This window comes from Sebastes umbrosus, chromosome 20 (assembly GCF_015220745.1).
Source record: "Sebastes umbrosus isolate fSebUmb1 chromosome 20, fSebUmb1.pri, whole genome shotgun sequence".
NCBI lineage: Eukaryota > Metazoa > Chordata > Actinopteri > Perciformes > Sebastidae > Sebastes > Sebastes umbrosus.
Genome location: NC_051288.1, coordinates 4,572,625 through 4,596,085, shown reverse-complemented (window position 1 = coordinate 4,596,085; position 23,461 = coordinate 4,572,625). Strand labels below are relative to the sequence as shown.

Genomic DNA, 23,461 nt, shown 5'->3' with positions numbered 1-23,461 from the left:
AGGAAGAGAAAAAAGGGATTTTTATATAAAAATACATTATACTGTATATATATATATCTCTATATCTAGATATAGAGATATATCTCTATCTCTATATCTAGATATAGAGATAGAGATATATCTATATCTAGATATAGATATATCTATATATATATAGACCAATTGTATTACTGTTTATCGTGGATTAAATCCATCCATACAAATGCAGAACCAATAATTTGCCAGCAGATGTCACCATTTTGACAGTATCACATGCTAGAGTCAATCTACACACAGTTTAGTTTAAATACAAAATATTTATTGACCTGTCAAAACAGCATCTCCATATATTACACATTATATCTTATGTACACAAAGGATTGATAAAATTAGTTTGTTCTCTGTGACAAACTAAGACCCCAATGTCCTCTTGCTGGCCCGCATCCTCAAAGTTCTTTGAAGCCATTCTCCTCAGTTTCACACTCACAGCAGTCTTTGCTTTGTGTTGTCATCTTATTAACAACAAATTGTTTGATACGTTAAGTTCACAGCAACACCATCCTCGCTTTTATGACACAGCAGCTGTCTGTGTCAGGGTTTAGTGTCTCCGTCTGCTTGGCTGCGAGGAGGATCCATCATGTCCTTGAAACCCAGTTTTTCCAGAGGCTCCTTGGCCATCAGCTGACTGGAAAACACAAGATAACAAGGGAATTATCTAATGAAAAATGACAATTCTTGTTTAAAAGTATAACTAGAGTGTGTTTAACTTTACTCCACCAGACATAAGGATTATAAGAATTGTATTTTTTTGGTATTTGTATTGTATTTTTTTTCCATAATAATTTATTGGAAGTAACATCAGGTTTATAGAAACATACAAATAAAGCATAAACATGAATGATTGTCCCTCCTTATTGTGGTATTTTCCCCCACTGCTGATGCAAAAAGGAAAAAGAACAAAAAACAAAGTTAAATTTAAAAAAAGAAGAAAAGAAGAGCAAAAAGAAGATTAAAAAAAATATATTAAATAAATAATAATAAATAAAGTACACATAAATAACAAAAAACTAAGTTAAATTAAAAAAAGAAAAAAAGAAAGAAAAGAAAATAACAAACAAATATGAAATAAATAATGTACACATTGCCAGTAATAATAATTATAGGATGAATCCCAAACTACAGATGAAATAGGCTGATAAACTTTACATCAAATACTCATTGCTTCAAACAAGATACGTTCAGTCGTCTCATAAGTACCAAGCTCAGTGACATCAAGAACAAATAGGCAAATTAACTGTTAGTAGTCATTTCTGTTTACACAATTCAAACTTAATGAAGAGCTGTATTTTGTATGAGGTTTCTTACTTTTCCATGCGGCATTCCAGGTAGTCTTTGGACTGCAGTCTGCACTTGGAGTTGTCGAAGCTGTTGTCTTTCAGGCATCTCATAAAGGTCTCCTTGAAGGCTTTACACTCTCCTGAAATAACAAGGCACATCCAGTGTGAAGGTACAGACATGTACCAGAGCATTCATTATTACTCCTTGATTGAAAATGTCCTCTGTGTTTGTACCCACTCTGCTGCTGCTAGATTGTACTAACAATAGCCATTTTCGTTGTTAATGTTCATAACGATAATTTAATAGTGTAAAAAAAATTGTGTTTCCCTCCTGTTAAAATGATAGCACCCCTCTCGGTGGTTAGGGGGATAAGGATTGGTTCAGGTTTAGGCAAAGGGGACACATAACGACGGGGAAACAGTATTCGACACAACGATACGATACGGTACGATACGATACGGTACGATACCATACCATACGATACAACTTTATTGTCAGTTTGCACTGAAATTCATTTTGCGTCCATAGGCAGCTTAGTTTGAGAAAAAGTACACATACCATAGACATAGTGTTACCATAGACAGACAGACAAGTAAGACCCATCAGACAAAAACAAAACACATCACAATTATTCATACATACTCCATTACAAAAGTACCATCTGTCCTCTGGATTTACATGTCTTTAGCAGCACATTCATTATTATTTAGCAACAAGATGGACTGATGGACAAAATCGTTCTTCAGCCTGATGGGGTTAAATGTAGGGACTCTGAATCGCCTCTTGGAGGGCAGAAGTTGATATTCCCCATTTAAAACATGTAAGGGATAAGAAGAGATGCTGTTGGCCAGTCTGAGCATGCTCTTGTTGTGAGCTGCTTGAAAGGAGGCTGTCACAGGTTGGCCAATGATCTTAATGCAGATTTTGATTTGACTATAAAGTTTATTTTTACGTTTTACAGAGCGACTACTGAGCCAGACTGTGCTGCTGTATCTTCTTACAAGTAAATTCAATGTGAGGGGTCCATGATAGGGTGGAGTCTATCATCATAACTCCCATGTATTTGTATGAAGAGACCTGTTTAATTGTTACATTATGAATTGTAACTGTAGGCAGCTGACAGTCAGGAGGAAGGCCACAAATAATTTCTTCTTTCTTGCTAGCTGTTAGTAGATAAGTTGTTAGTTGTTAATGATAAGATGGTTTTTGTCACACCATTCAATCAGCCAGTCGACATTACACTGATGCACACTGAGGTCATCGCTGTCAGTCAGCAGAGAAATGAAGGTGGAATCATCAGAGTACTTTAAAAGAAGTTGGTTGGGCACACTGGTGGTGCAATCAGCAGTGTACAAAGTAAACAACACAGGTGAACTAATGCATCCTTGAGGTGCTCCAACATTAGTCCTGATGGAGGAAGAGAGAGTGTCATTTACTTTACTCGCTGTATTCTGTTACAACAACACCGGCTAATGCTACATGTAGCTGCTGTTGGAGCTAGTGCTGCTATGTGTAGCTACTTACATTTGGATAATAGTTGTCAACACTGGGCTGGGTTTTCAGTTGGATACTTTTTTTAATCTAGTTTACTCTTGCTAGTTCCTCAAGATTACCAACCCTAGATGTAACGTTACAGTGTCACAGGGCTGAGCTACATCTCTCTACATTAAAATGTAACAACAATGACAAACTACTGTAGGAGAAAGGACAGTTTGATCACTCAATGTGCTTCCTCACTTCACCCAGAGAACAACAGCTGGATGTCTCCAGGTCGCTGTTTAACAGCTGCACAATACAAAGTCTGCCTCTGCTTGAATTACTAGCTAATTCATATAATACATGTTGCTAAACACACGCAGGAGCTGTAGCAGCAGATTGAGTGTTAACAGTGTTACAGAGTTACTCAACTAACAGACAGCCTGTGTGTCTTATATTATCTCACCGAAGTGATCCAGAGGGAACGAGCCTTTATCAGGAGCTCGAGGCTTAAAGCTCTTCGTCCCGAAGTTCATGGCGGTAGACATGTTTCTGTTTAGTTAGTGATAGTTTCTGCTCTTAAAAGTCTTCTGTGTAAAATCACCCGAAGACAACAGCAACAAATGACCCTGCTGTCGCGTCAAGATGACGTTTGGTTTCGTTGCCGTCGCGAACAGACATTAGTAGTCGATTGAATCGCATTGACGATCGATCAGGTTTTCGATTAAGTCCTGATAACTTAACGTGTTTATTTACCAAATATTAATTAATCGGGTTTCACTTTATAAACTAATAATTTTATAAAGCCCATCGAGGCAAATTTGTGATCTGTGATATTGGACTTATAAATAAAATAGTCTTGTGTATAATAAACGCACATTCTCCTGCTCACATGCTGATGAGAGAGAACCAGCTAGTCTAGGGAAATAAATAAATAATAGCTCTATATACATGAAGGGTAAGCCTGCTGATAATGCATAGGACACAACATGGCACAATGATAAAATAGGAGTATTATACTGTCATAGCCTACATAGGAATAAAAACATATATATTACCATTAAATGCAGCCCAAATACTGTCTCAAGAACTAGGCCTACAAAATAAAAGTAACTTAGTGATAACTTAGGCTCTAGGCCTACTATACAAACTAAAAAATCTATGGATTATTTTTTTTCACTTTATAAACTAATAACTTAAATAATAAACGTATAAACTGGTGGACACTATCTCATGATAAAGAACCAAATAGATAAAAATAGCTGATGATACCTAAAGTATATAAACAGAGGACAGTCCTGCAAAATATAGCCCACGACACAATATATACCTCTAATACTAAATATAATATAATATGCAATGTGATATTCTAGAAATATGTAAAGGGTCATTCCTGTTATGCAGCAACATTTATGTCCCCATGAATTAATTCCTCATATTTTCATTAAAATGTGTCAAATATTCATAACAAATTACTTAAATTCTAGATTATGGTCTTCTTTATAACATAACAAAGAATAATTCACATTAAAAATACTTCTTTTTCACTTTACTGGGCTTTTTTTGGTACATGTACCCACTTGTATGTCTCCCAGTGCAAAGTTATCAACGTCTACAAGAACTATAAGCCATAAAATGATAAAATAAGCAAGATATTCTTTAATTAATGTAGGCTATTTGAGTGCCTGGCCAATATGTTTTCCTGACAGTTAAACATGTCCCTATTCTTTTATAATGCAAAAAAAAGATGAAAAATCCATATATTTTTTTCAAAAGTCATGAGGCTGAGATGCTGCTGCATAACAGGAATGACTATTGTTATCATATTATAGCGTATTAATAAAATGCTTACCATGAATTGCAAACCTACAGTTGAAATCCACAAAATAAAAGTAGTAATACAGCAAGTTAAAAAAAAAAACCTGTTCAAAAATACAAGTACAATATTAACACGCGCAATTTTTTTTATTGTTTGTATGTAATTCAGCTTCAATAATAATATTCATATTTAAATATAATATCTCTGATATATTTTTCCTCTTGTGCATTAGTCATTAGTATGTATTACTAATTGATTTATTGTTATATATATATTAAACATTAATTTTAACTTTTAGCATGGGCACTGCAAATTTTAAAGACATATTAAAGCTGCTGTGGGTAGAATTGGAGCAAATATGATTTTAATTTTTTTTTTTTTATAAAAGGTAACAGGTAATCTGAAAAAAATCATGTGCCTCTGTGTCCTCCGGTGCTCCTAATGGCATCTGCAAGATTTCACAGACCGGAGGAAAACAACCAATCAGAGCTGAGCTGGAGCCTTGCCGTCTCTGAGCAGCTGTCAATCACTCGCAGACTTCGATGAAACGGTCAAACTAGGCAGCGCTGATCAAATACGAATCAATATTCTGTTACTGTAATGACTATTTCTCGCCTCAAATGTGTTCTTGTAGTGTACTGTTTAGCTGTAAAATGAGAAAGTTTGTGACCCGGTTTGTGAACCATGTTGAGATCAGTTGAGGAAATACCAAGCACCGCCCTCCAGCCGGAGCAAACTTTCTCATTTTACATGAGAACTATAAACATTTGAGGCTAGAAATAGGCATTACAGTAACAGAATAATAAATATTTAATAAAAAAAAAAAAAAGATTAATATTTGATCAGCGCTGCCTAGTTTGACCGTTTGATCGGAGCAAGTGATTGACAGCTGCTTCCGTTGAATGAACAGCCAATAGGAACGCTCTCTCTCTGAAATGACCTCTGATTGGCCAAAATTTCCCATTACAGGCTAGATTTTCTAAAGCCTGAAAACAGAGCCATGAGGAGGTGCAGAAGTCTAGTTTTCTCTCAGAACACTTGAATTACAATATGCTGAAAGGTTATTATGGAATTTTTGCCCAATGATGCAAAAAAATATTCTCCCTAATGCAGGTTTAAATTCTATTTAAATTCTGGTTGTCCACCGCTGGGTGTCTCACTTTCATAAGATTTGACAAGGGGTGGAGGGACTAGAAGAGAAGACGAGGAGGAGGTGATGGGAACATATAGGCTTGATTATTATGCAGTCAGTGAGACTCAGTAATACAGAGAGAGAGAGAGAGAGAGAGAGAGAGAGAGAGAGAGAGAGAGAGAGAGAGAGAGAGAGAGACAGAGAGAGACACAGAGAGAGAGAGAGAGAGAGAGAGAGAGGTTTCCTCCAGCAGCAGCAGCACCGGCTCGGATCATCCAGTCTCCTCTCTACTTCAGATCGGAGGTGACAGGTGATCGAGCGGTCGGTCGGTGTGTCTGGATGTTCTCTGGCAGCAGGCTTCTGGAGAGGCTGGACGGATAAACTCCCTCATGGCGCTGGAATCGGAGGGGAACAACCGGCTCCTGCAAGACGTGCTGGTGAGACCGGGCAACGGAACGTGCGCGGACTGCGGCAATCCAGGTAAGAAACCCCCCCTCCCTCATCCCCCATCACCCTCCATCTATAGCCAGTGCATGCAGCTGCAGCAATGCATGTGAGATGCTGTGATCATCAAGGTGGGATCACCAACTGGTGCTTCAAAAACCCAACAAGTCTGAGTGAATCGGGTCCAGATCTGATGACAGTAAAGGCCTGGTGAGGACTTCCCTACCTGAAAACACCCTTTTCTTTTCTGCAGGTGTAATGAGGCCCTAGAGACTCTGGACTCTGGACTTAAAGTCTGAGCCATAAACACATAAAACACTCCTGTGTGTGTGTGTGTGTGTGTGGCTGTCATGGTGTGTGAGGGTGCACAAAGACATGTCAACTATCCCCCTCTACAGCTAGTATTGTGTCCACAGTGTGTGTGTGTTGTGGTCTGGTGTCATCATATTCTACACTGTCAGCATACACCATACATGCAGCTCGCTCACTCATTATTGCTGTGTGCATTTTGGTTTCATTTAAATGGCCCAAATCTTTCACCAGGGTTATGCTATTCTTCATCCCTTTCTTCATCTCTCCAGCCTCTCTCCACATGCATTCCCTCTTTAATCCTCCTCTCTCTCCTACCCCTCCTTTCTTCTCACTGAAATGGCAATAAACCAGTGAGTGGCCACAGAGGCTCCAGTACCGGGCCGTACGCCCAGTGCTTTGGAGCCGAGCCCGCCCAGGATGCCTGTTCCTTGGCCCTGGTTACGGCTCCTCCGAGGACTGGCTGTTCGGGAGCAGCTTTTGGAGCCATGAGGCGCTCTCGCTAAAAATTAGATAGCTTTGTTCTGACACTTGAAAAGAGGGATTTCATTTTGACCAGAGGAGGGTGTTATCTTGTTGAGAAAATAAGCAGAGAAATGGCTCTCACAATGGTTGGTGCTGTATGTGTATGTGTGTGTGTGTATGTGTGTGCGTGTGTGTTGACAAGCAGTAACTGAAATTTTTATGTGACCTTTTGCTTCTCAGTACCACGAACTTCATCTCTATGGCAACGGGATATTGATTTTGGTATCGGAAGCGTTCTGGTTTCCATTTGCAGTTCGAGTAGTATTGACCGATCATGTTCGAGCAAGCTTTGGTTGAATGCAGGTAAACAGTCGGCAGAAGAGACGGAATGCGTCGGCTGAAATGCAATCTTGGAACCAACCGGCTATCGTCCGACGATGATTTAGCTTTTTATTGGTTTAAAATTAGCCTGTAAACTGTCTGCTTGTGAAACAATCTGATCGTAAATGTCGTCTCTCAACTCCCAACTCCAGCCTCGCATCTCAAGTTGCTAACTGGACGGAAAAGGAAATCTTGGCCCGGATATCCGCTGGCTACACCGGAAACCCAAAAATATAGCACCTTGCATTCGTCGTTAAAGACCGTTCCGAGATTGCTACCAATATACATAACTCAGTTAAGCTCGTAGCCAGCTCATTCAAACTTGGTCTAAAATCTCTTTTAAAGATATTCATAGTTCCCAGAGGATGCATCCTACTGTCTTTGGTGATTGCCTCACTTTTCCTCTAGCTCCACCAGCAGGTCAAGGTTTTTACTTATCCTGTAAATTTATCTCAACCTCTATGCTATGGATTGGCACAAAATTTCGTACAGATATTCATGGTCCCAGCAGGATGAATAACTTTGGTGATCCCTTTTGAAGTGGTGTTGTATGAGGTACTTGTCCATAGTCAGTGTATTACCTACAGTAGATGACGGTCGGCACGCCCCCAGCTTGGAGAAACAGACAGGAACACCGGCACCAGAGCAAAGCAATACAATTCTGTTGATGGGGTCCACAGCAAAACATATTTTAGTCACCTAAAAGAAAGGCTCAACTAAAAAAAAATTATATATCCTTAAGTGTACGCTATATTTAGAATATTTTCTGACGGTAAACTGAACTGAAAGTGAACTTTATCTGTACGTCTTTGTTATCTGAGCCTGCTGGCTTTGGAGAGATCATAGATACGTTTCACTTTCAGTTCCCCATCACAAGAAAGGAAACGGCGGTCTGACGGCAAGATAAAGCGGTGAAAATATTCTAAATATAGTGTACACTTAAACGGATATACATTTTTTATTAGGTCAGCCTTCCTTTTAGGTGGCTGAAATTAGTTTTTCTGCCACCCCCGTCCTCAGCACTGTATGGCTTTGCTCCGGTGTTGGTACTCCTACTGTATGTAATACACCTACTAAGCACCCACCCTCCGGTAAACACTGTCATCTCTGTCAGCACTGTTGCCGTTATTTGCACTGTTTGTGCTGAAAAATCCTATTATATTTATAATATTTTATTGTTCAACACAGGCCATTTCGGTAGAATATGACAATAGAATAGAAATAATTTTGTTTTACTTTTGTACGGCACTTTTTAGGTGGACGTTTTACTGACTGTCTGGTAGTGGCTTTCAGTCCAAAATGGCGGAAGCATAGCTTTGATGCTGGGCGCTGATGTTGCAATGGAACCAACAATTGACTTTCACTTCTTTTGCCAATATACATCCTTTGCTGTGAGCTGCAAGCCGCCAGCTCAGCAGTCGCCATGTTGCGAGCCTTGTGGAGGCAATAGATACGCTCAATACCACCATGCCTAAGTAGAGCCTCACAGAGATGGCTGCTGGCCTTGCTTTGGGGGAAATTGGCACAATTACTGATCCCCCATATGGCCTTATTTGACCTAAACTGTTCTGCAACGATCCACAGTGCCTATTGGAAACATTGGCTCTGATTGTTCCCCTGTTGAGATTGTTGATCAGTTTTGCCTGGTGGGCATGCCGCTTTCACCTCTGCAATCGTTACATAATCAAATTTAGCCTCAGTGAAGCGAAGGTGGGACAGATGTTCTGTGTTGCGCGGCAGTTGCTGAATAGTCAGAGAAGCTGGTAATTGCAGGGTGACTGAATGATCACAGCGATGAAAACCTCAGCTGGTGAAGTGACTCATACATGCTCTCTTATCCCTCAACAAGCGCTCAGATTCCCTTGAGCAAGGCACACTTGTAAACATGACCGCTTGTAGAAGCTGCTTAGTGGTCAACAGTATGTATCCAACAGCTGCTTTCTCCCACATTTGCATTCAAGCACCGGGCTCGTTTCATGAAATTTCAGGAGAGCAGGTACCACAGATGAGAAGCGTTAGGATAGCCATCCATCAACCAAACTTATCTTTTTCCATCCCCGTGCTACCAGATCAGGCATTCCCAGGCTCATAATTCACATCTCATAATGGTCAAGATATGAATTATTGATGCTGGCGCGGCGGCGGCGTCCTAGATGGGGACAGGATCTTATCTCAGTGGCCTTTTCAGAAAAACATCACGGTTTCATTACAGCTCAAAACACCACATATCATCTCAGCACAGCAAAGGAAACAAACAAACATTTGGAATATGTAGGTAGTGTAGACCTATGGGTGTATACTAGGAGTGTAACGATACGTTTTTACAACGATGTGATACGATTTCCATGGTTCCGATACGATTCAAGGATGATATTTGGCTCATCTAGAGCGATACAATACGATACGATTCAATGATTTGAAATCGATACAGTAACTTTTTTTGCCAAAAATTCAATCAGTGTGAAATAAATATCTGATACTGGACAGTGCAGGTCAGGATTCCTCAAAGTTTTTCTTGTAAGGGAATCAGGGATAAATGAATCACGGATATAAACAAGTAAACAACGATTAATGGCAAATACATACAGCTTTTATTTGAAAATAATAAAAAGTGCAACTGCTGGACCTGCTGCTTCAGTTCTCAAGATACAAGGCAGTGCAATATTTAACAAAAAATATAATAAACCAACTTCTATTCAAGTTAAATGAACAGTGGTTTAACCTGCTGCTTCTGTTCTCATTTTCAATATAAACGGTAGAGCAATAATACAGAGATCAACCGCTGATAGTGATCAAACAGCTTGGGACAGAATCATTCTTATACAAACGCTGTTTAAATAATTTGCTTATAGTAATCAAGTTTAACATTTCTTTACTAATACAAGTGCTAAAAAACACTTTCATATAACGTTTGTCATCCTTAAATACAAGGTGCAAATCCTTAGTATAGATACAATCGATTTTTGCGTTTCAAATCGATTTTATATCGATATACGTCTCCCGCGAAAGACATCTTGCCGAGTACCTATCGATGTAGTTGGATCGTAGGAATATAAATCGATACATCAATGTAGTAGATGAATCGTTACACCCTTAGTGTATACTGTATACTGTATACTGATGAGCCATCTAGGTGGGTATACTGATATTTGATTGATAAATGACAGATGTTAGCATTGCCATTGTGAGAAGACATCATGGATTACTCATTCATTGGGCATTTCTGAAGTCACAGTTAATATAATACTTAGTTGCCTTTAATTGGGGCTAATGAAAGTTACCACTTGTTTACCCCAAATTACATGTTTATACGCTACTTTTGTTTGCCTCTAAAAATATGTAGATGAAATCATCTGAAAAGTAAAACTAGAATTACCACTTTGTGGTTGTATTCCTCCGCCAACCAGTCAAGTTGCAGTTTACATCCATGTCTGTCCAAAATGTCATCACTTCATCATTTCATCTTATTAGACATTTGTGTGAAATTGTCAATTAGTATATGAATACTTCAGTTATGACCAAAAACGTGTTTTTGTGAGGTTACAGTGACCTTGACCTTTGACCAACAAAATCAGTTCATCCTTGAGTCCAAGTTGATGTTTTTGCCAAATCTAAAGAAATTCCCTTTTGGATTCGCAACGAAAACTTTTTAAAAAAAAATATTTTTCTTGCTAAAAAAAAAGTTTTTTTTGATTGCAGTGTGGAAAGTTTTGCTCTCAAACCTATTCTGCTTGACTGCATAATAAAGACACAAAAGCACCCCCATAGCCAACATGATTTGCTGTAGCTATCAAGGTGTCATTACCGAGGCACACATGCAGTCAGATATATCATGATGATACACAAAGTTTACCAATTTTGCATAACTAGAAAGACAATGGAATGACCTCCCATATGGCTGCTGCATTACATCACATAAAAGCCCTCTATTGCATGTGAATCTGCAGGCTTACAGAGTAAAGACAGACTATCACATCATCAACAGTGACCCTGGCTGTCCTCCCTTAACTCTTGTCTTATCTCCCCATCACACACACAGCATCCATTAACTGGACAGAAAGCCTGCCGTAATTGGTCTGAAAACACACAAAGTGGCAACACCGCTTGTGCGTTCTTTATGCTTAGTCATTGTTACTCTGCCCTTCCTTACCTTTGCGCTTTTTCCCCCCTATCTTTTCACTGCTGGTGTGCTCAGATGAGACCGCTCAGAGGCTGAGCCGGGAGCTTATACGGCAGGGTTTCTCTGTAGCTCAGCAGCGTTCAGCGTAGTGCTGCCCTTCGCTAAGGATACACAAACGAGTAATTCCCTCCGGAGAGAAGCCTCAGCAGTCCTCCGAGGTGTGAGGAAGGTGTTTGTTGAACGGCAAAAACAGCAGGAACTATGATGAGATAGGAAGGGGGTTTAGGCTCCTATAGCAGCCCGCTCATGGCTTTTCACACTATTTTTCAATGTCTTTTTATGTGAAAGTTGGAGAAAACAAAAACTTTTCTGCATTTCCCATCGCGAATAAGTGGCCCCAGACTAATAAAGCATTGTGTTTCCTGAGCAAACGGAGGCTTTTATTCTGAGAGTCTTTCACACAGATGTTTTGTCTTGTTTTATTTGCAGTTTAATAAGAAAATTAAATGTCAGCTCACATTTTTAGGCATAGGATTCACAGCCATGCACTACAGCATTCAACCTTTATGATGTGGTACCCAGGCTGGTCTCATACACCATTCGTAGCTACACCTACGAAAAGTAATGCACTGTAGTTTGTGTATATCCCACAGAATCAATTTGTGTGTAATTCACGTAATCGTGAAGCAGGAAATATAAATGGTGGCGAACGCCGCGTAGGGAGGAAGTTGGCGTGGATGGGTGGGTCAAAATTTTTGCCCAGGAGACTGGTGTTCGTTACCCGTGTGAAACCCGAAGTCAGCGTTGATTTATTTGTCACGTAAGTTACGTACTTAAGTAACGCCGTTTATGGAATTATCTTAAACCAAACCATGATCTTTTCCTAAACCTAACTAAGTAGTTTTGTTGTCTAAACCTAAGGAAGTTGTTTCCTGTGAAGACGGAAGAATAACTTTTCCTACTTTTTTTTCATACGAACCGTTGTATGAGAATACATTGTGGTGCCTCATACTCAAAGCTCAAAGGAAAAACAATGGAATGAGGGAGACTTTTACTGCCTCAGTTACATACTGTTTCATATAAATTGGAATGAAATTTCACATTTATTGGCAGCAATCTTTCTTTGAGCATTCCCCCTTCATTCGAAGGAACACAACATCCTGAAGTAACCATTTTACCTGGAACTGAATGCACCCAACATCTACAGAGGATTTAAAAAAGCTTCATGTTAAGTTTTTTTTTGCCTCTATAGCCTCAAGGACACCGAAACTGATGGTACTGATGGTGGTTTACCACCAGGAAGTTCCCTTCAAATTGGCGACAGAGTGGAGAATCCCAGTGGTAAACTCAGGCACTTTCAATGATACAAGGAGGAAGTCTAGTCTACTTATAGCAGAAGTCTATTATCTCTCAGAACACTTGAATTACAATATGCTGAAACGTTATTATGTAATTTTAGCCCAATGATGCCAAAAATATACTGACTACTGCCACTTTAAGTGTAAGAATGAGTTGTTATCATTAACCAAAAAGAGGAAGTGTGATGTATTTGCTAGAATGGACCTGAATGAGAACAACGCCAGCTTACGAATGCCACAGTTTCCAAGAAGAAAAAGGAGAATATGTCATCAAATTCTGCACTTTGATGGAAAGAAGGAAGTTGAGGTCAACACATACTTTATGAAAGGTTCCAAGATTCCAGCCAGTGACCTTCAAACTGTCAGTTTCAGTCAGAGACAAGACTTTGACATGTTATAGCGCAAGGTTACACAGAAAGAGTTGATGGAAAGGGCTCTGCTGACTGAGGGAGTTCTCAAAGAATCTGAGCAGCAACAACGATCCTGCAAATACATACATGTATACATGAACATTAAATCTTGTTGAAGTCACCAGTACCAAAAACTCAGCACATAAAGGCGGCGGTTGGGGTAGTACAGTTGGAATGAAGGTATAGACGAGAGTGGTCAGTGAGTAGTAGGCTATAATGACTGCTGTACACCTTTATGAATATGTTTTCAGTCAGCTGTTTGCCAAGCAGCTGAAAAATGAGCCACCGAGGGTAAAGCACGAATGAAGCAGCTGATGACAATCAGCTAATGCAAGCGCGACTTCAGTGCTCCGCCTCAACTAATGCAGTGCTCCATTCAAGCATCCGCCAATCTCCAAGATTGTATGGTAGCTTTCAAATGATTTAGTATTCAGATACGCGTAACGTATCAAAAAAAGGGAGCGTGTCTTTTCTGTATAAATCCTGTGTGTAGAAAAAGGAATGATTTAAAAGAAGAATTAAAACGACACTTGTCAAGGGCTACAGGCATAATATGCAAAAAAAATAAAAAGGAAATCCAAAGGGACTCTGAGTTCTGATTACACTGGCACATTTGCTTGAAGAGCCTGTGTCGGGGTGTAACATAAAATACAAGACACTTGAAGCTTCAACACAGATGAATTTTCAGCTGTGTGAACGGGAAGGAGGAAAACATGGACCCACGTCAGGGAATCTACCCAATAATGGACACCTGTCTCTCTCCGTGGTAGCAAGTGATATCACACAAATTGCAGCTATACACAGACACTCCACAGATTCAAGTGGAATCCTTGACGTTGTAACTATATTTAATGTTCACTCTGGCAAATACATTCCGTATGAAAAGTCAGCCTTTGGAAATGAAGAAAACCTCGATGACTTTCTTATAAAAGCCTTGGGCAAAGCCAGGGTCACACTGGAGTCGTGGGCGGATTATGAGACGATGGGCCCCTGGACACAGACATGCAAAAGGCCCCACAACCTCTCCTACATAGGAACAAGACACACAGACATTAGAGTTCTTTAGCCTCTTTTTGTGGTCATTTTTTAGTTGTTTCTTTGTAGTTGTTTTGCATCTCTGTAGTTGTTTTGTCCTTCTTTGTGGTCATTTTGCATCTCTTTGTAGTTGCTTGGTCTCTTTTTCATCATTTTGTTTCTCTTTGTGGTTGGTTTGTGGTTATTTGTAGTAATTCTGTGACTTTTTGTAGTTGCTTTGTCTCTTTGTTGTCATTTTGAGTCTTGTTGTTGTCATTTTATGTGTCTTTGTGGTACGAATGCACCGACTTTTTAGATAGCAATACCTGGGCTTTGGGTATCGGCCGATACCAAGTACTGATCCGATACCAGTCTTTAATTAATAAGCTGTTTCATTCTGGGATCATTCTTTTATGTGTAAGACAACATCAGTCTTGACTTAAACATCGCTTTCCTAACTTTGTAAAACAAAAGGTAACAAATAAATACATATATATATACATTTACTGAATCGTTATTTATTATTGAAATAATAAATCCTACACCTGCAACTAGGTAACAAAATCTTCAAAATGAACAGGAACCTGTTAAAACCTTTACACTCCTTTTTAATGCAGCAACAAATTGGTCAAAACTTCAACAGGAATTAAAATTCCAGTATATCTTGCATATATAGTATATAAACAGAAGTGAATTGAATGTCACTGATATCCGATCCAGCTATCTGAGTCAGTATCGGTCAGATATCCGATCCGGTCGTTTTATGTTACTTTGTGGTAATTTTTTTTCTGGTTGAGTCTTTTTCCTGATTGGTGCATCTTTTTGAGTGAGTACGTTTTTGTAGGTTTGTACACTTTGGGTCCCTGGACCTGTGCTGCCCGGTAGGCCTTTTCAGTAATCCATCCATGGCTGAAATCAAACAAAAGTTGAGTAAAATATCAGATTGTAACTGCTGCTGTAGAAATAAAAGCCCGTGCTATAGTGCCTGAGGGATTCAGCCAAGACATGAGAGGGTCACAACCTCTGCTGGCCACGCTGTCTTGTCATTAACCCCCACCATGAAGACTGATGTGTACACACCCAGACATACAAATAAACTGCTGCAGATGCACAAAAGTGCCTGCGAATGCTCACAGACACAGGGTCTGCCATTGTGTAAATGCCCCCCCCCACCTCTCCTCATTCATTTATCCCGCATCTGCCCTGCAGTAACGCCACAGGCACTTCTTTCTTCAACCTTGTGCGGTCCAATCAAAAGCTCTGTTGTCTCTCTACCAAAACGAGCCCCGTAACTCCTCGCGAAACTTGACTTTTTTTTTTCTCTCGACAATTCCTCGGAGACAGGAGCAGCAGCTCTTTAACAAACAGCATATGCACAACGAAACAAAACAGCAGAGTCACACTACATCAGGAGTTTTCCACCTCCTGTTCGCTACGACGAGTGTGCATCTGTTGTTCACAGGAATCCTGTTGAGAAACATCTTCTGTGAACATGTAGAGGAGGAAGCCCAGTGTATGTGTGTGTGTGTGTGTGTGTGTGTGTGTGTGTGTATGTGGTTAGTCAGTCATGCGGCCACAGTAATCTCCATGAGTGCTGTCTGCTTCTCCATAAGGCCTGACTCAGACGGCGATGACCTCACCGCTGAATGGCTGGTTGTGTGTTTTTGTGTCAGCAGGGTTGTGTGTAGGTGTGTATTTGTGTGTCGCTGGCAAAAACGGGAGATGTAACGAATTAAAAACAGCAAGTGGTTTGATTTGTTCTCATCATCAAAGCGCCATCTCCGGTGCCTTGTGCTCCATCACAATCCAGAATGATTAAAAGATGAGTTGACATTTCTAAAAGAAATATTGCCTACTTGTCACGGGTTAAAAGAGATAAATCGATGGAAGATTATCGTAGATGCCAGTAGCACCCTCGGGGGCTCACATCATCTTTCTGCACGATAAAGAACCCACACTCTTCCTCCCTTCCCTTCATCCATCTCCTCCTCATCTCCTCTCCCCTGCCATCAGGCTCTGTGGCATCTCCGTCTAGGCTTTCTCCAGCCTCAAGAGGACAGAGAAATGCAAGAGTGGTATTTGTTTTTTGCCCCTCAACCCTCCCTTTCTTTCTCTCCTTTGGCTCTCATATGATCCCCTCGAGTATTACACACTCTCGCTGCTCTCGTGCACATGTATTCACATGTATTCACATGGCTGCGGTGCACCACGCCGAGGGCCTCCCTGGGTGAGAAATGGCAGCTGCAGAGAGAACGAGATGGAGAGAGAATGTGGTGGCTTTTTGAGTGTTGCCCGTCGAGGACATGGCACTCTCAGTCGCTTGTGGCCATGCATACACTATGCATTTTAGCATGTGTGTGCAAATACAATACAGCTACACACACATACACACATATTCCAGTGTCCTGAATAGAGCCTGAATGATACATTGGCATGGCCGAGCCCAAGGCTGATTTTAGCTTGTCAAAGTTATATTGGTATTGGCTTATATTGTGGTGTTATTACTCAACAGTAAATGTACATCTTTGTCACAACTCTTAAATAACCACATTAAAGGGATATAATATTTATATTAGCTGTTAATTAAAAAACCAAAAGACAAATTGCTGGCATAACATCAGTATTGGCCTCAGAAATGCAGCATTGACGAGGCTCTAATGAGTGGCGTGCTCACGAACCAGAAACTAAAGAAGACATTGGCATTTCTATAGACATTTGTGCTGAAGCAATTGATCGATAAGTCAATCCACAGAAGATTAATCAGCATCAGTTTTGTTAATCGATTAATCAGTTGTGATTTATTTAGCAATGAGTCTAAGAGTCCGTAGTGACGCTAGGCTGTGGTGCTAAGTCTGATACCGGGTGGGGCAGTGTTTTCTTCTCTATTTCTAACATGCTAACAATGACAATGCAAACATGTTTAGCAGGTATAATGTTTAACCATGTAAACATTCTAACATTTGCTTATTAGCACTAAGCCACAGAGGGACGTGTCTAGAAGTTAACCCACAAGTTGCACAAATGTTTGAAAATTCTCACGAGACTCGCTGTTGGGCGACCTTCCATTGGAGGTCAATGCCTAACCTTAGGTGCAATGCCATTGTTCCGACGGTCCATTAGTCCAAAAAATGTCACGACAGCGTGAACAGAAGTATTTGGCTAATTATTGAAAAGCAAAATGACGTCGGACCTTCCCAGTTGCAATACTTTTTTTTCCTAGCATGGCGAAAGCATGACCCGCCCTATTCTGCCTGTGGTTGGCTTACATTGATATTCTTACCCTACACCTAACTAATCTCACTCCTCATGCCTGAACCCTAACCAACTCAACCAACGAAAGCATTCAATTCAACAAGATGGGAAGGTCCGATGATGTCATTCTGCATAATAATTAGCCATGTGCTTCTGTTTGTTGCATCTAGAGCGTGTTTTCGAGCATTGGGCTTTTGGAACAATGGGCCGTCGGAACAACGGGTAGTCCCCTAACCTTATAACCATTCAAGGTCAATACCTAACCTCAACCAATCTCACAAGAGTTTCGCAACTTGTGGGTTACCTTCTTGACACAACTGCCACAGAGGGCAGCTGAGGCTGATGGGAGTGTCATCATAGAATTTGGTCATAAATCAAAGTATTGATATGACATTTTGACAAGACAATGGCGCTAGATGAAAAATCGGGATCACCAAAGTGATTATAATTCATCCTGAGAGGAACATGAAGGTGAGAACCAAATTTTGTGCCAATCATTCTTGTAGATGTTGAGATATTTCACTGGATGAATGAAAAATTTGACCTGCTGAGATGGAAGGTCAGGAGTCAGGATCACTAGTCGGCAGGCTTCTGACAGATTTCATGGCGATCCATCCAATAGTTGTTGAGATGTTTCAGTCTGGACCAAAGTGGTGGGCCGACTGACATTGCCCTCCCCTAGAGTCCACACCGCTAGCGTGGCTAAAAATAGCAAACTTTCACTGCTTCAAGCTTCTCAAATGTGAGGAATTGCAGTCTTGAACTGAATTGAATATCTTTCTTTTATCGTTTAACACTTAATGATGTCACCTCGGACTCTGGAAATGTGAAACGTTTTTAACAGCCTATGTTACGCTGCTGTAGACCATCTCCCTGTAGATTGACCTCTTATCCATAAGGGTAGTGAACTGTATCCTTTTGTTTAGAAAACAAAAAATAATAGACAGATTAATTGATAGTGAAAGTAATCTTTTCAATTAGTTGCAGCCTTATACTTTCTAACATCATTAAAGGGAAGTGTTTTGAAGTGGGGTTGTATGAGTTACTTATTCATAGTCAGTGTGTTACCTACAGTAATAGTTTGGAGAAACAGACAGGAACTAAAGCAATGTACTGCTGTGGACGGGGGCAGCAGAAAAACTTATTTTAGAAAAAAAATCGATATGAGTTTAAGTGTACGCTATATTTAGAATATTTTCACCGCTTTATCTTGCCGTCAGACAGCCGTTTCTGATGGGGAACTGAAGCCGTTTTATTCATTTATGCTCTCGCCAAAGCCACCAGATTCCATTGAAAAAAACTGTAATTTTACCTCACAGAACACATGGGTTACTGGTCTACCGCTGCCTCGATTGGTTAGTTTGTTTGTGCTATTGTGTGACTTTGGTTAGTTCAGATTCACTGAAAATCCAATAAAGTTAACTAACTTTTAACGATGATTATTTATTGTTAAAAGTTAGCTAACTTGCCTTCTTGAAATGCTCGATTTAATATACCCACTAAGCGTTAAAGAATTATTTCTGCCTTCAGTGCAAAACTCCAATCTGCATTTTCATCTCCCCCCTCTCTCTCTCCCTCATTTTCTGACACTTAGCTCTCACTACACTCTGTCTTTTTCTCTCTCTCTCTCTCTCTCTCTCTCTCTCTCTCTGTCACCCTCTCTGACACTCTGCGTCTCCGGCTTTGACGGCTTCATTTGCAAGGACAGAATCAAAGTCTACGTGTGATGCAGTGACTCAAATGTACCTTTGCTGAACACCCACGGATGCTGCTGTATCACGCTGCAGAGAGAAAAAAAAACGCTTCTTTTTTTGCACATTCAGTCTGACTGCTGATGAGACTGTAGAGCTGCAGAAGTGTGTGTTTAGTCACATGTTGGCAATAAGCAGCATACGGTCTGTTTAGAGGTGATGCACAGGTGTGTGTGTGTGCATGTCAGGATGTGTGTGTTTGTTCTTATCTGTTTTTCTTTTAAAGTATAAGATATTGCATGGGCGTACATATCTGTCTTTTTGCATGGTGCATACATGTGTGTGTGTATTTTGGAGTCTGGTGATGTAACTAACCTGATAACTACCTCGGCTGAGTTCTGATCAGATCTCAGGCAGTCTGCTTCCTGTCGGTAAGCTAAATAGGATTTCCCCAAAATCCTGCTCTGCTGCCCTGCTCTCCTTTTATGAGCAGCGACACACTCAACCAGAGTCCCTTGTAATATTTGCTTCATTTACTTTGCTCCTATTACCCCTTAACAGCACCAGCATCAGCACTTCCAGTATTTATAGCCTAAACCCTGAGCTGCTGTTCTCTTTGTTGCAGAGCTTTTTATGACAAGATTTTCTCACCCCTTCTCCTTTATCTCTCTTCAACCCCACCACCGTTCTCTCTATCGTCCCTTCTGTACCGCTTTCATTTCCTCCTTTCTCTCTCTCGCTCCGCAAACTCACTTCCCCTCCTTTCACCTCCGTGCTCTCTACGCTCTCTCTTTCTCTCTCTCTCTCTCTCCTGCAGAGCCGGACTGGGCGTCGCTGACTCTGGGTGTGTTTGTCTGCCAGGCCTGCTCGCTCCTTCACCGGAGCATCCCTCACATCAGCCGGGTCAAGTCTGTCCAGGACACGTGGGATGCCAGTGACGTGGAGGTACAGTAGGGCAGTAATAGCAAACATGCATCATACTCGCATCGCAAACCCCCCACTTCATTATATCCATCGTAAACATGTGCACATCCTAAATAAAACAGCACTTCCCCTTTCTCTTATTCCAAAGTTATTCAGCTTAAAGAGGACCTATTATGCCTATTTTCACGTTCATACTTGTATTTTGGGTTTCGACTAGATCATTTTTATGTGCTTTAATGTTAAAAAAAAACACTTTAAAAACAACCTCCCGAAAAGCACCAGTCTGCTCTGATTGGTCAGCTCTCTTGTGATTGGTCAACTGAACCAAACTCTTCGGACTCCGCTCCAGCTCTGCTCTAACTAGCTTTGTTTGAGGGTGTGCCAAACCGTATTGGTATTTGCAAATGTGTAACCTGGTGACATCACCACATTACCGTAGAAAAGGCGGGACTTCAAGCGAGGCGTTTCAGGCAAGTCAGGAGCAGTGTTTCTGTGGGGGAGAGTAACTCCCTTTGGCATGGTGCAGACCTTTTACATCCACAAAAAACTATATAACACACTGAAGGAAAGGGAAAAAGCACAAAAGCTTAATAGGTCCCCTTTAATGCATTATAATTCTCAAGTTAAAGGTACAAGTAGGATGTAGGATTTGGCAGCATCTAGTAGTGTGGTTGCAGATTGCAACCAACTGAGTACCCTTTCGCTCACTCCTCCCTTTCCAAGACTGCGGTAACGTGAGCCACAGAGTGCAAAACCATGGCACAAACTGGCACTTTAAATCACTCCTACGTTCCACTCAGAGGAATCATTTTGTGAAATTCGCTTAACTCTTGCCGAAAATTGGATGAGAGGTTTGAAACCACTCGCATATCTGGTAAATATGAAGCAACAGCCTGCAGCTCTAGAGCTTAGCTTAGCATAAAGATTAGAAACAGCTATTGTAGCTCTATTTTAAAGGTAACTAAATTGACAAAAAACAAAGTGTAAAAACGGTTGTACGGGGGGTTTTGCGCCAGACGGTTTCTGCAACCAGTAGAGACCCCAGGAAGTTACTAGTATTGATCTTTTAATTTAATTCTCAGTATGAAAGCAAAGAAGCTCACATTTTGGAAAAATTCCAAAATGTTGGAACTCTTCCTTTAAGAACAAATCTGTTAGCACAAGTGGTTCTTGCATGAGGCCCGATATAATGGCATCAACTGTGACCAATTTAACTGTACTATATTTTTTTGTTTCTATGGAAACGATCTAGTCAGGGGACATTTTTCTTAACAATATGACAGAAAATAAAGCAGGATGAGGAAACCTGTCTCTGAACTAAAGGCAAAGTGCTCTACTTGCTGACACAAGCTATATGTGAAGATCTCATTAACTCAAACTGCTGGCTGCTGTTTCTTTTTTTGTACTTGTAGGTCAGAGATGGGGTTTTAGGAAACTGGAGAACAATAGGTTACAACAGAAATAAAGAAAAGTTTTATCCGGCTTAATAACAGCCAATATTAAAGAGTTCAAAATGCTTTGATTGGCTGACACCAGCACCTCAACACATCTCTAGTCCTTGCAAGACAATGAATTCAGCAACATTGCTCTTCAGCTGACCCTGACCTCTGACCTCCCTCTGGGAGGAGAACATTTCCTCACAGTGATCAATGAAGTCCCATTCCATTAGTGAGACTGTTTACACTTGTGTGTAAAAAAGAAGCTGAGCTGTCGCGTGCCTTGCAAATATGCCCCCTTCAGAAATATGTCAGCAAGAAACATGACGGCTGTGCAAATTTGTGAACACAGAAATAAATATTCTGAGGTTTGTAAAATGTTGCTTTTGCTTTGCTACGGAAGAGTGAAGTTGCCCCTCGAATGAATCATGTCAGCGGTTTAACACCACCACTGGGTGACAAAAGGGACTTTTGGGACTTTGGAGGAGGTGATGCTGGCGTGAGTCACGAGGAAAATCCCAGAGGTTGGGGATGTGGGAGGACAATATTTTAAATTGGGATGTAAAGGGGATTTGACTTAAGAGGAGAGCGAGGTTGTAAGAGGTAAAATGTGGTGAGTGTTTGGAGGTTAAAACACCTTAACACAAGCAAGAGTATTTGACGATTGGACGACTAGATTTGATTGCAGCGTTTGTAAAAAGGATAGTGAAGGGTTTGTATTATATCTCCCCTTCTGTAATTGTAGTATTGGGAGAGTTTAGGCTTTTATTTTTGAGACTTCTGGAGCTGTTGTGGTCCCACTCCAATAAAACATCCACAATCAGAGGAGACACTTTTGTCCTTTTCAAAATAATCTTCCATCTTCACAGGAAACAACTTCCTTAGGTTTAGGTAACAAAGCTACTTAGTTAGACTTAGGAAAAGATCGACTTGGTTAGGATTAGGCAACAAAACAACTTAGTAAGGCTTTGGAAAAGATCGTGTTTTGGCTTAAAATAACTCCGGAAGTGGCCAAATTTACTGTAAGTATGTATGTAAGTATGTGACAAATATATCAACATTGACTTCTGGTTTCACACAGGACACAAACGCCGGTCTCTTGGGCAAAAGTCCGCTATTTTTAGACCCACCCATCCACCTCCACCACCTTTCTATTTCTTGGTCGTCGATTATATGAATTACACACAAATTGACTTTGTGGGATATACACAAATTACCTTTTGTAGGTATAGCCAGCCTGGACTTGTCAAACTTGACTTGGGACTTGAGTGCAAAGACTTAAGACTTACTTGTGACTTGCAAAACAACGACTTGGTCCCACCTCTGATGTGTCGACTGAAGGAAAGTCCCCGAAACTATCTTGAGATGAACTTTTCTTCAAGCAAATCAGCATTTTATTTTGAGGAATGTCTTTATGGCTTGTGAAAGCCTTTCACTGCCAAACAGGGTAATAGTAGCCTTAATAGGAGCTCACTGTTACAGCCGTGGGTGAAGGAGTACAATGGAAAAGAGCAGTTTGGAGAAAGGTATTATCAGACAGCTGCAAAACTAAGAACAATAAAATAAATAGAAGAAAATCATTCAAGTGTACAGTTGCCACACAACAAGTAACTATATTAAGGCTACTGGGACTTTCAAAAGGATGTGGTTGACCACATTTTTTGTATGTACATGTACTGTATGTGCACGAGCAGATGGTTGTAGAACAAATGAGATCCATCATTGTTACAGCGTGAAGGTGGGAGTATGCATGTTTTGATTAATGAGGCCCCAGCTCTTCGTTTTATATGATGTCATTGTAGAGAAGAAAAATCGGACTTTCGTGATAATATTTGGTTATTTTATTGAACAGTAACTGAATGTCATGCTCTGCAGATGCTTGCAACTCACTGTCTGGAACAGTGAGCATGTTG

At 40.5% G+C, this 23,461-nt stretch overlaps 2 protein-coding genes across 2 annotated transcripts in view; one reads left to right on the top strand and one right to left on the bottom strand.

Moving 5' to 3' along the window:
- Positions 1 to 276: 276 nt before the first annotated feature.
- Positions 277 to 3,452, bottom strand: LOC119478968 (cytochrome c oxidase assembly protein COX19). The gene is made up of 3 exons (XM_037754067.1): positions 3,260 to 3,452; positions 1,345 to 1,456; positions 277 to 664 (listed from the first exon to the last, which is right to left on the bottom strand). Exons 1-3 carry the CDS (start codon positions 3,339 to 3,341, stop codon positions 571 to 573), a joined length of 288 nt encoding a protein of 95 aa, XP_037609995.1. The 5' UTR covers positions 3,342 to 3,452; the 3' UTR covers positions 277 to 570.
- Positions 3,453 to 5,916: 2,464 nt separating this feature from the next.
- LOC119479893 (arf-GAP with dual PH domain-containing protein 1-like) overlaps positions 5,917 to 23,461 on the top strand; it is a 45,894-nt gene continuing 28,349 nt past the window's right edge. The window contains exons 1-2 of the mRNA XM_037755868.1: positions 5,917 to 6,224; positions 20,006 to 20,133. Coding sequence (XP_037611796.1) covers positions 6,134 to 6,224; positions 20,006 to 20,133 — 219 coding nt within the window. The 5' untranslated portion in view covers positions 5,917 to 6,133. The remainder of the gene's footprint in view (positions 6,225 to 20,005; positions 20,134 to 23,461) is intronic.

What these genes read in the sequence shown, in the direction of transcription:
- LOC119478968 (XM_037754067.1), bottom strand. Translation starts at nt 3,341, where the DNA reads ATGTCTACCGCCATGAACTTCGGGACGAAGAGCTTTAAGCCTCGAGCT. An exon ending in GTTCCCTCTGGATCACTTCG is followed by an intron (nt 1,457 to 3,259) that starts GTGAGATAATAT and finishes TTGTTATTTCAG; the next exon opens with GAGAGTGTAAAGCCTTCAAG. An exon ending in CTGGAATGCCGCATGGAAAA is followed by an intron (nt 665 to 1,344) that starts GTAAGAAACCTC and finishes TGTGTTTTCCAG; the next exon opens with TCAGCTGATGGCCAAGGAGC.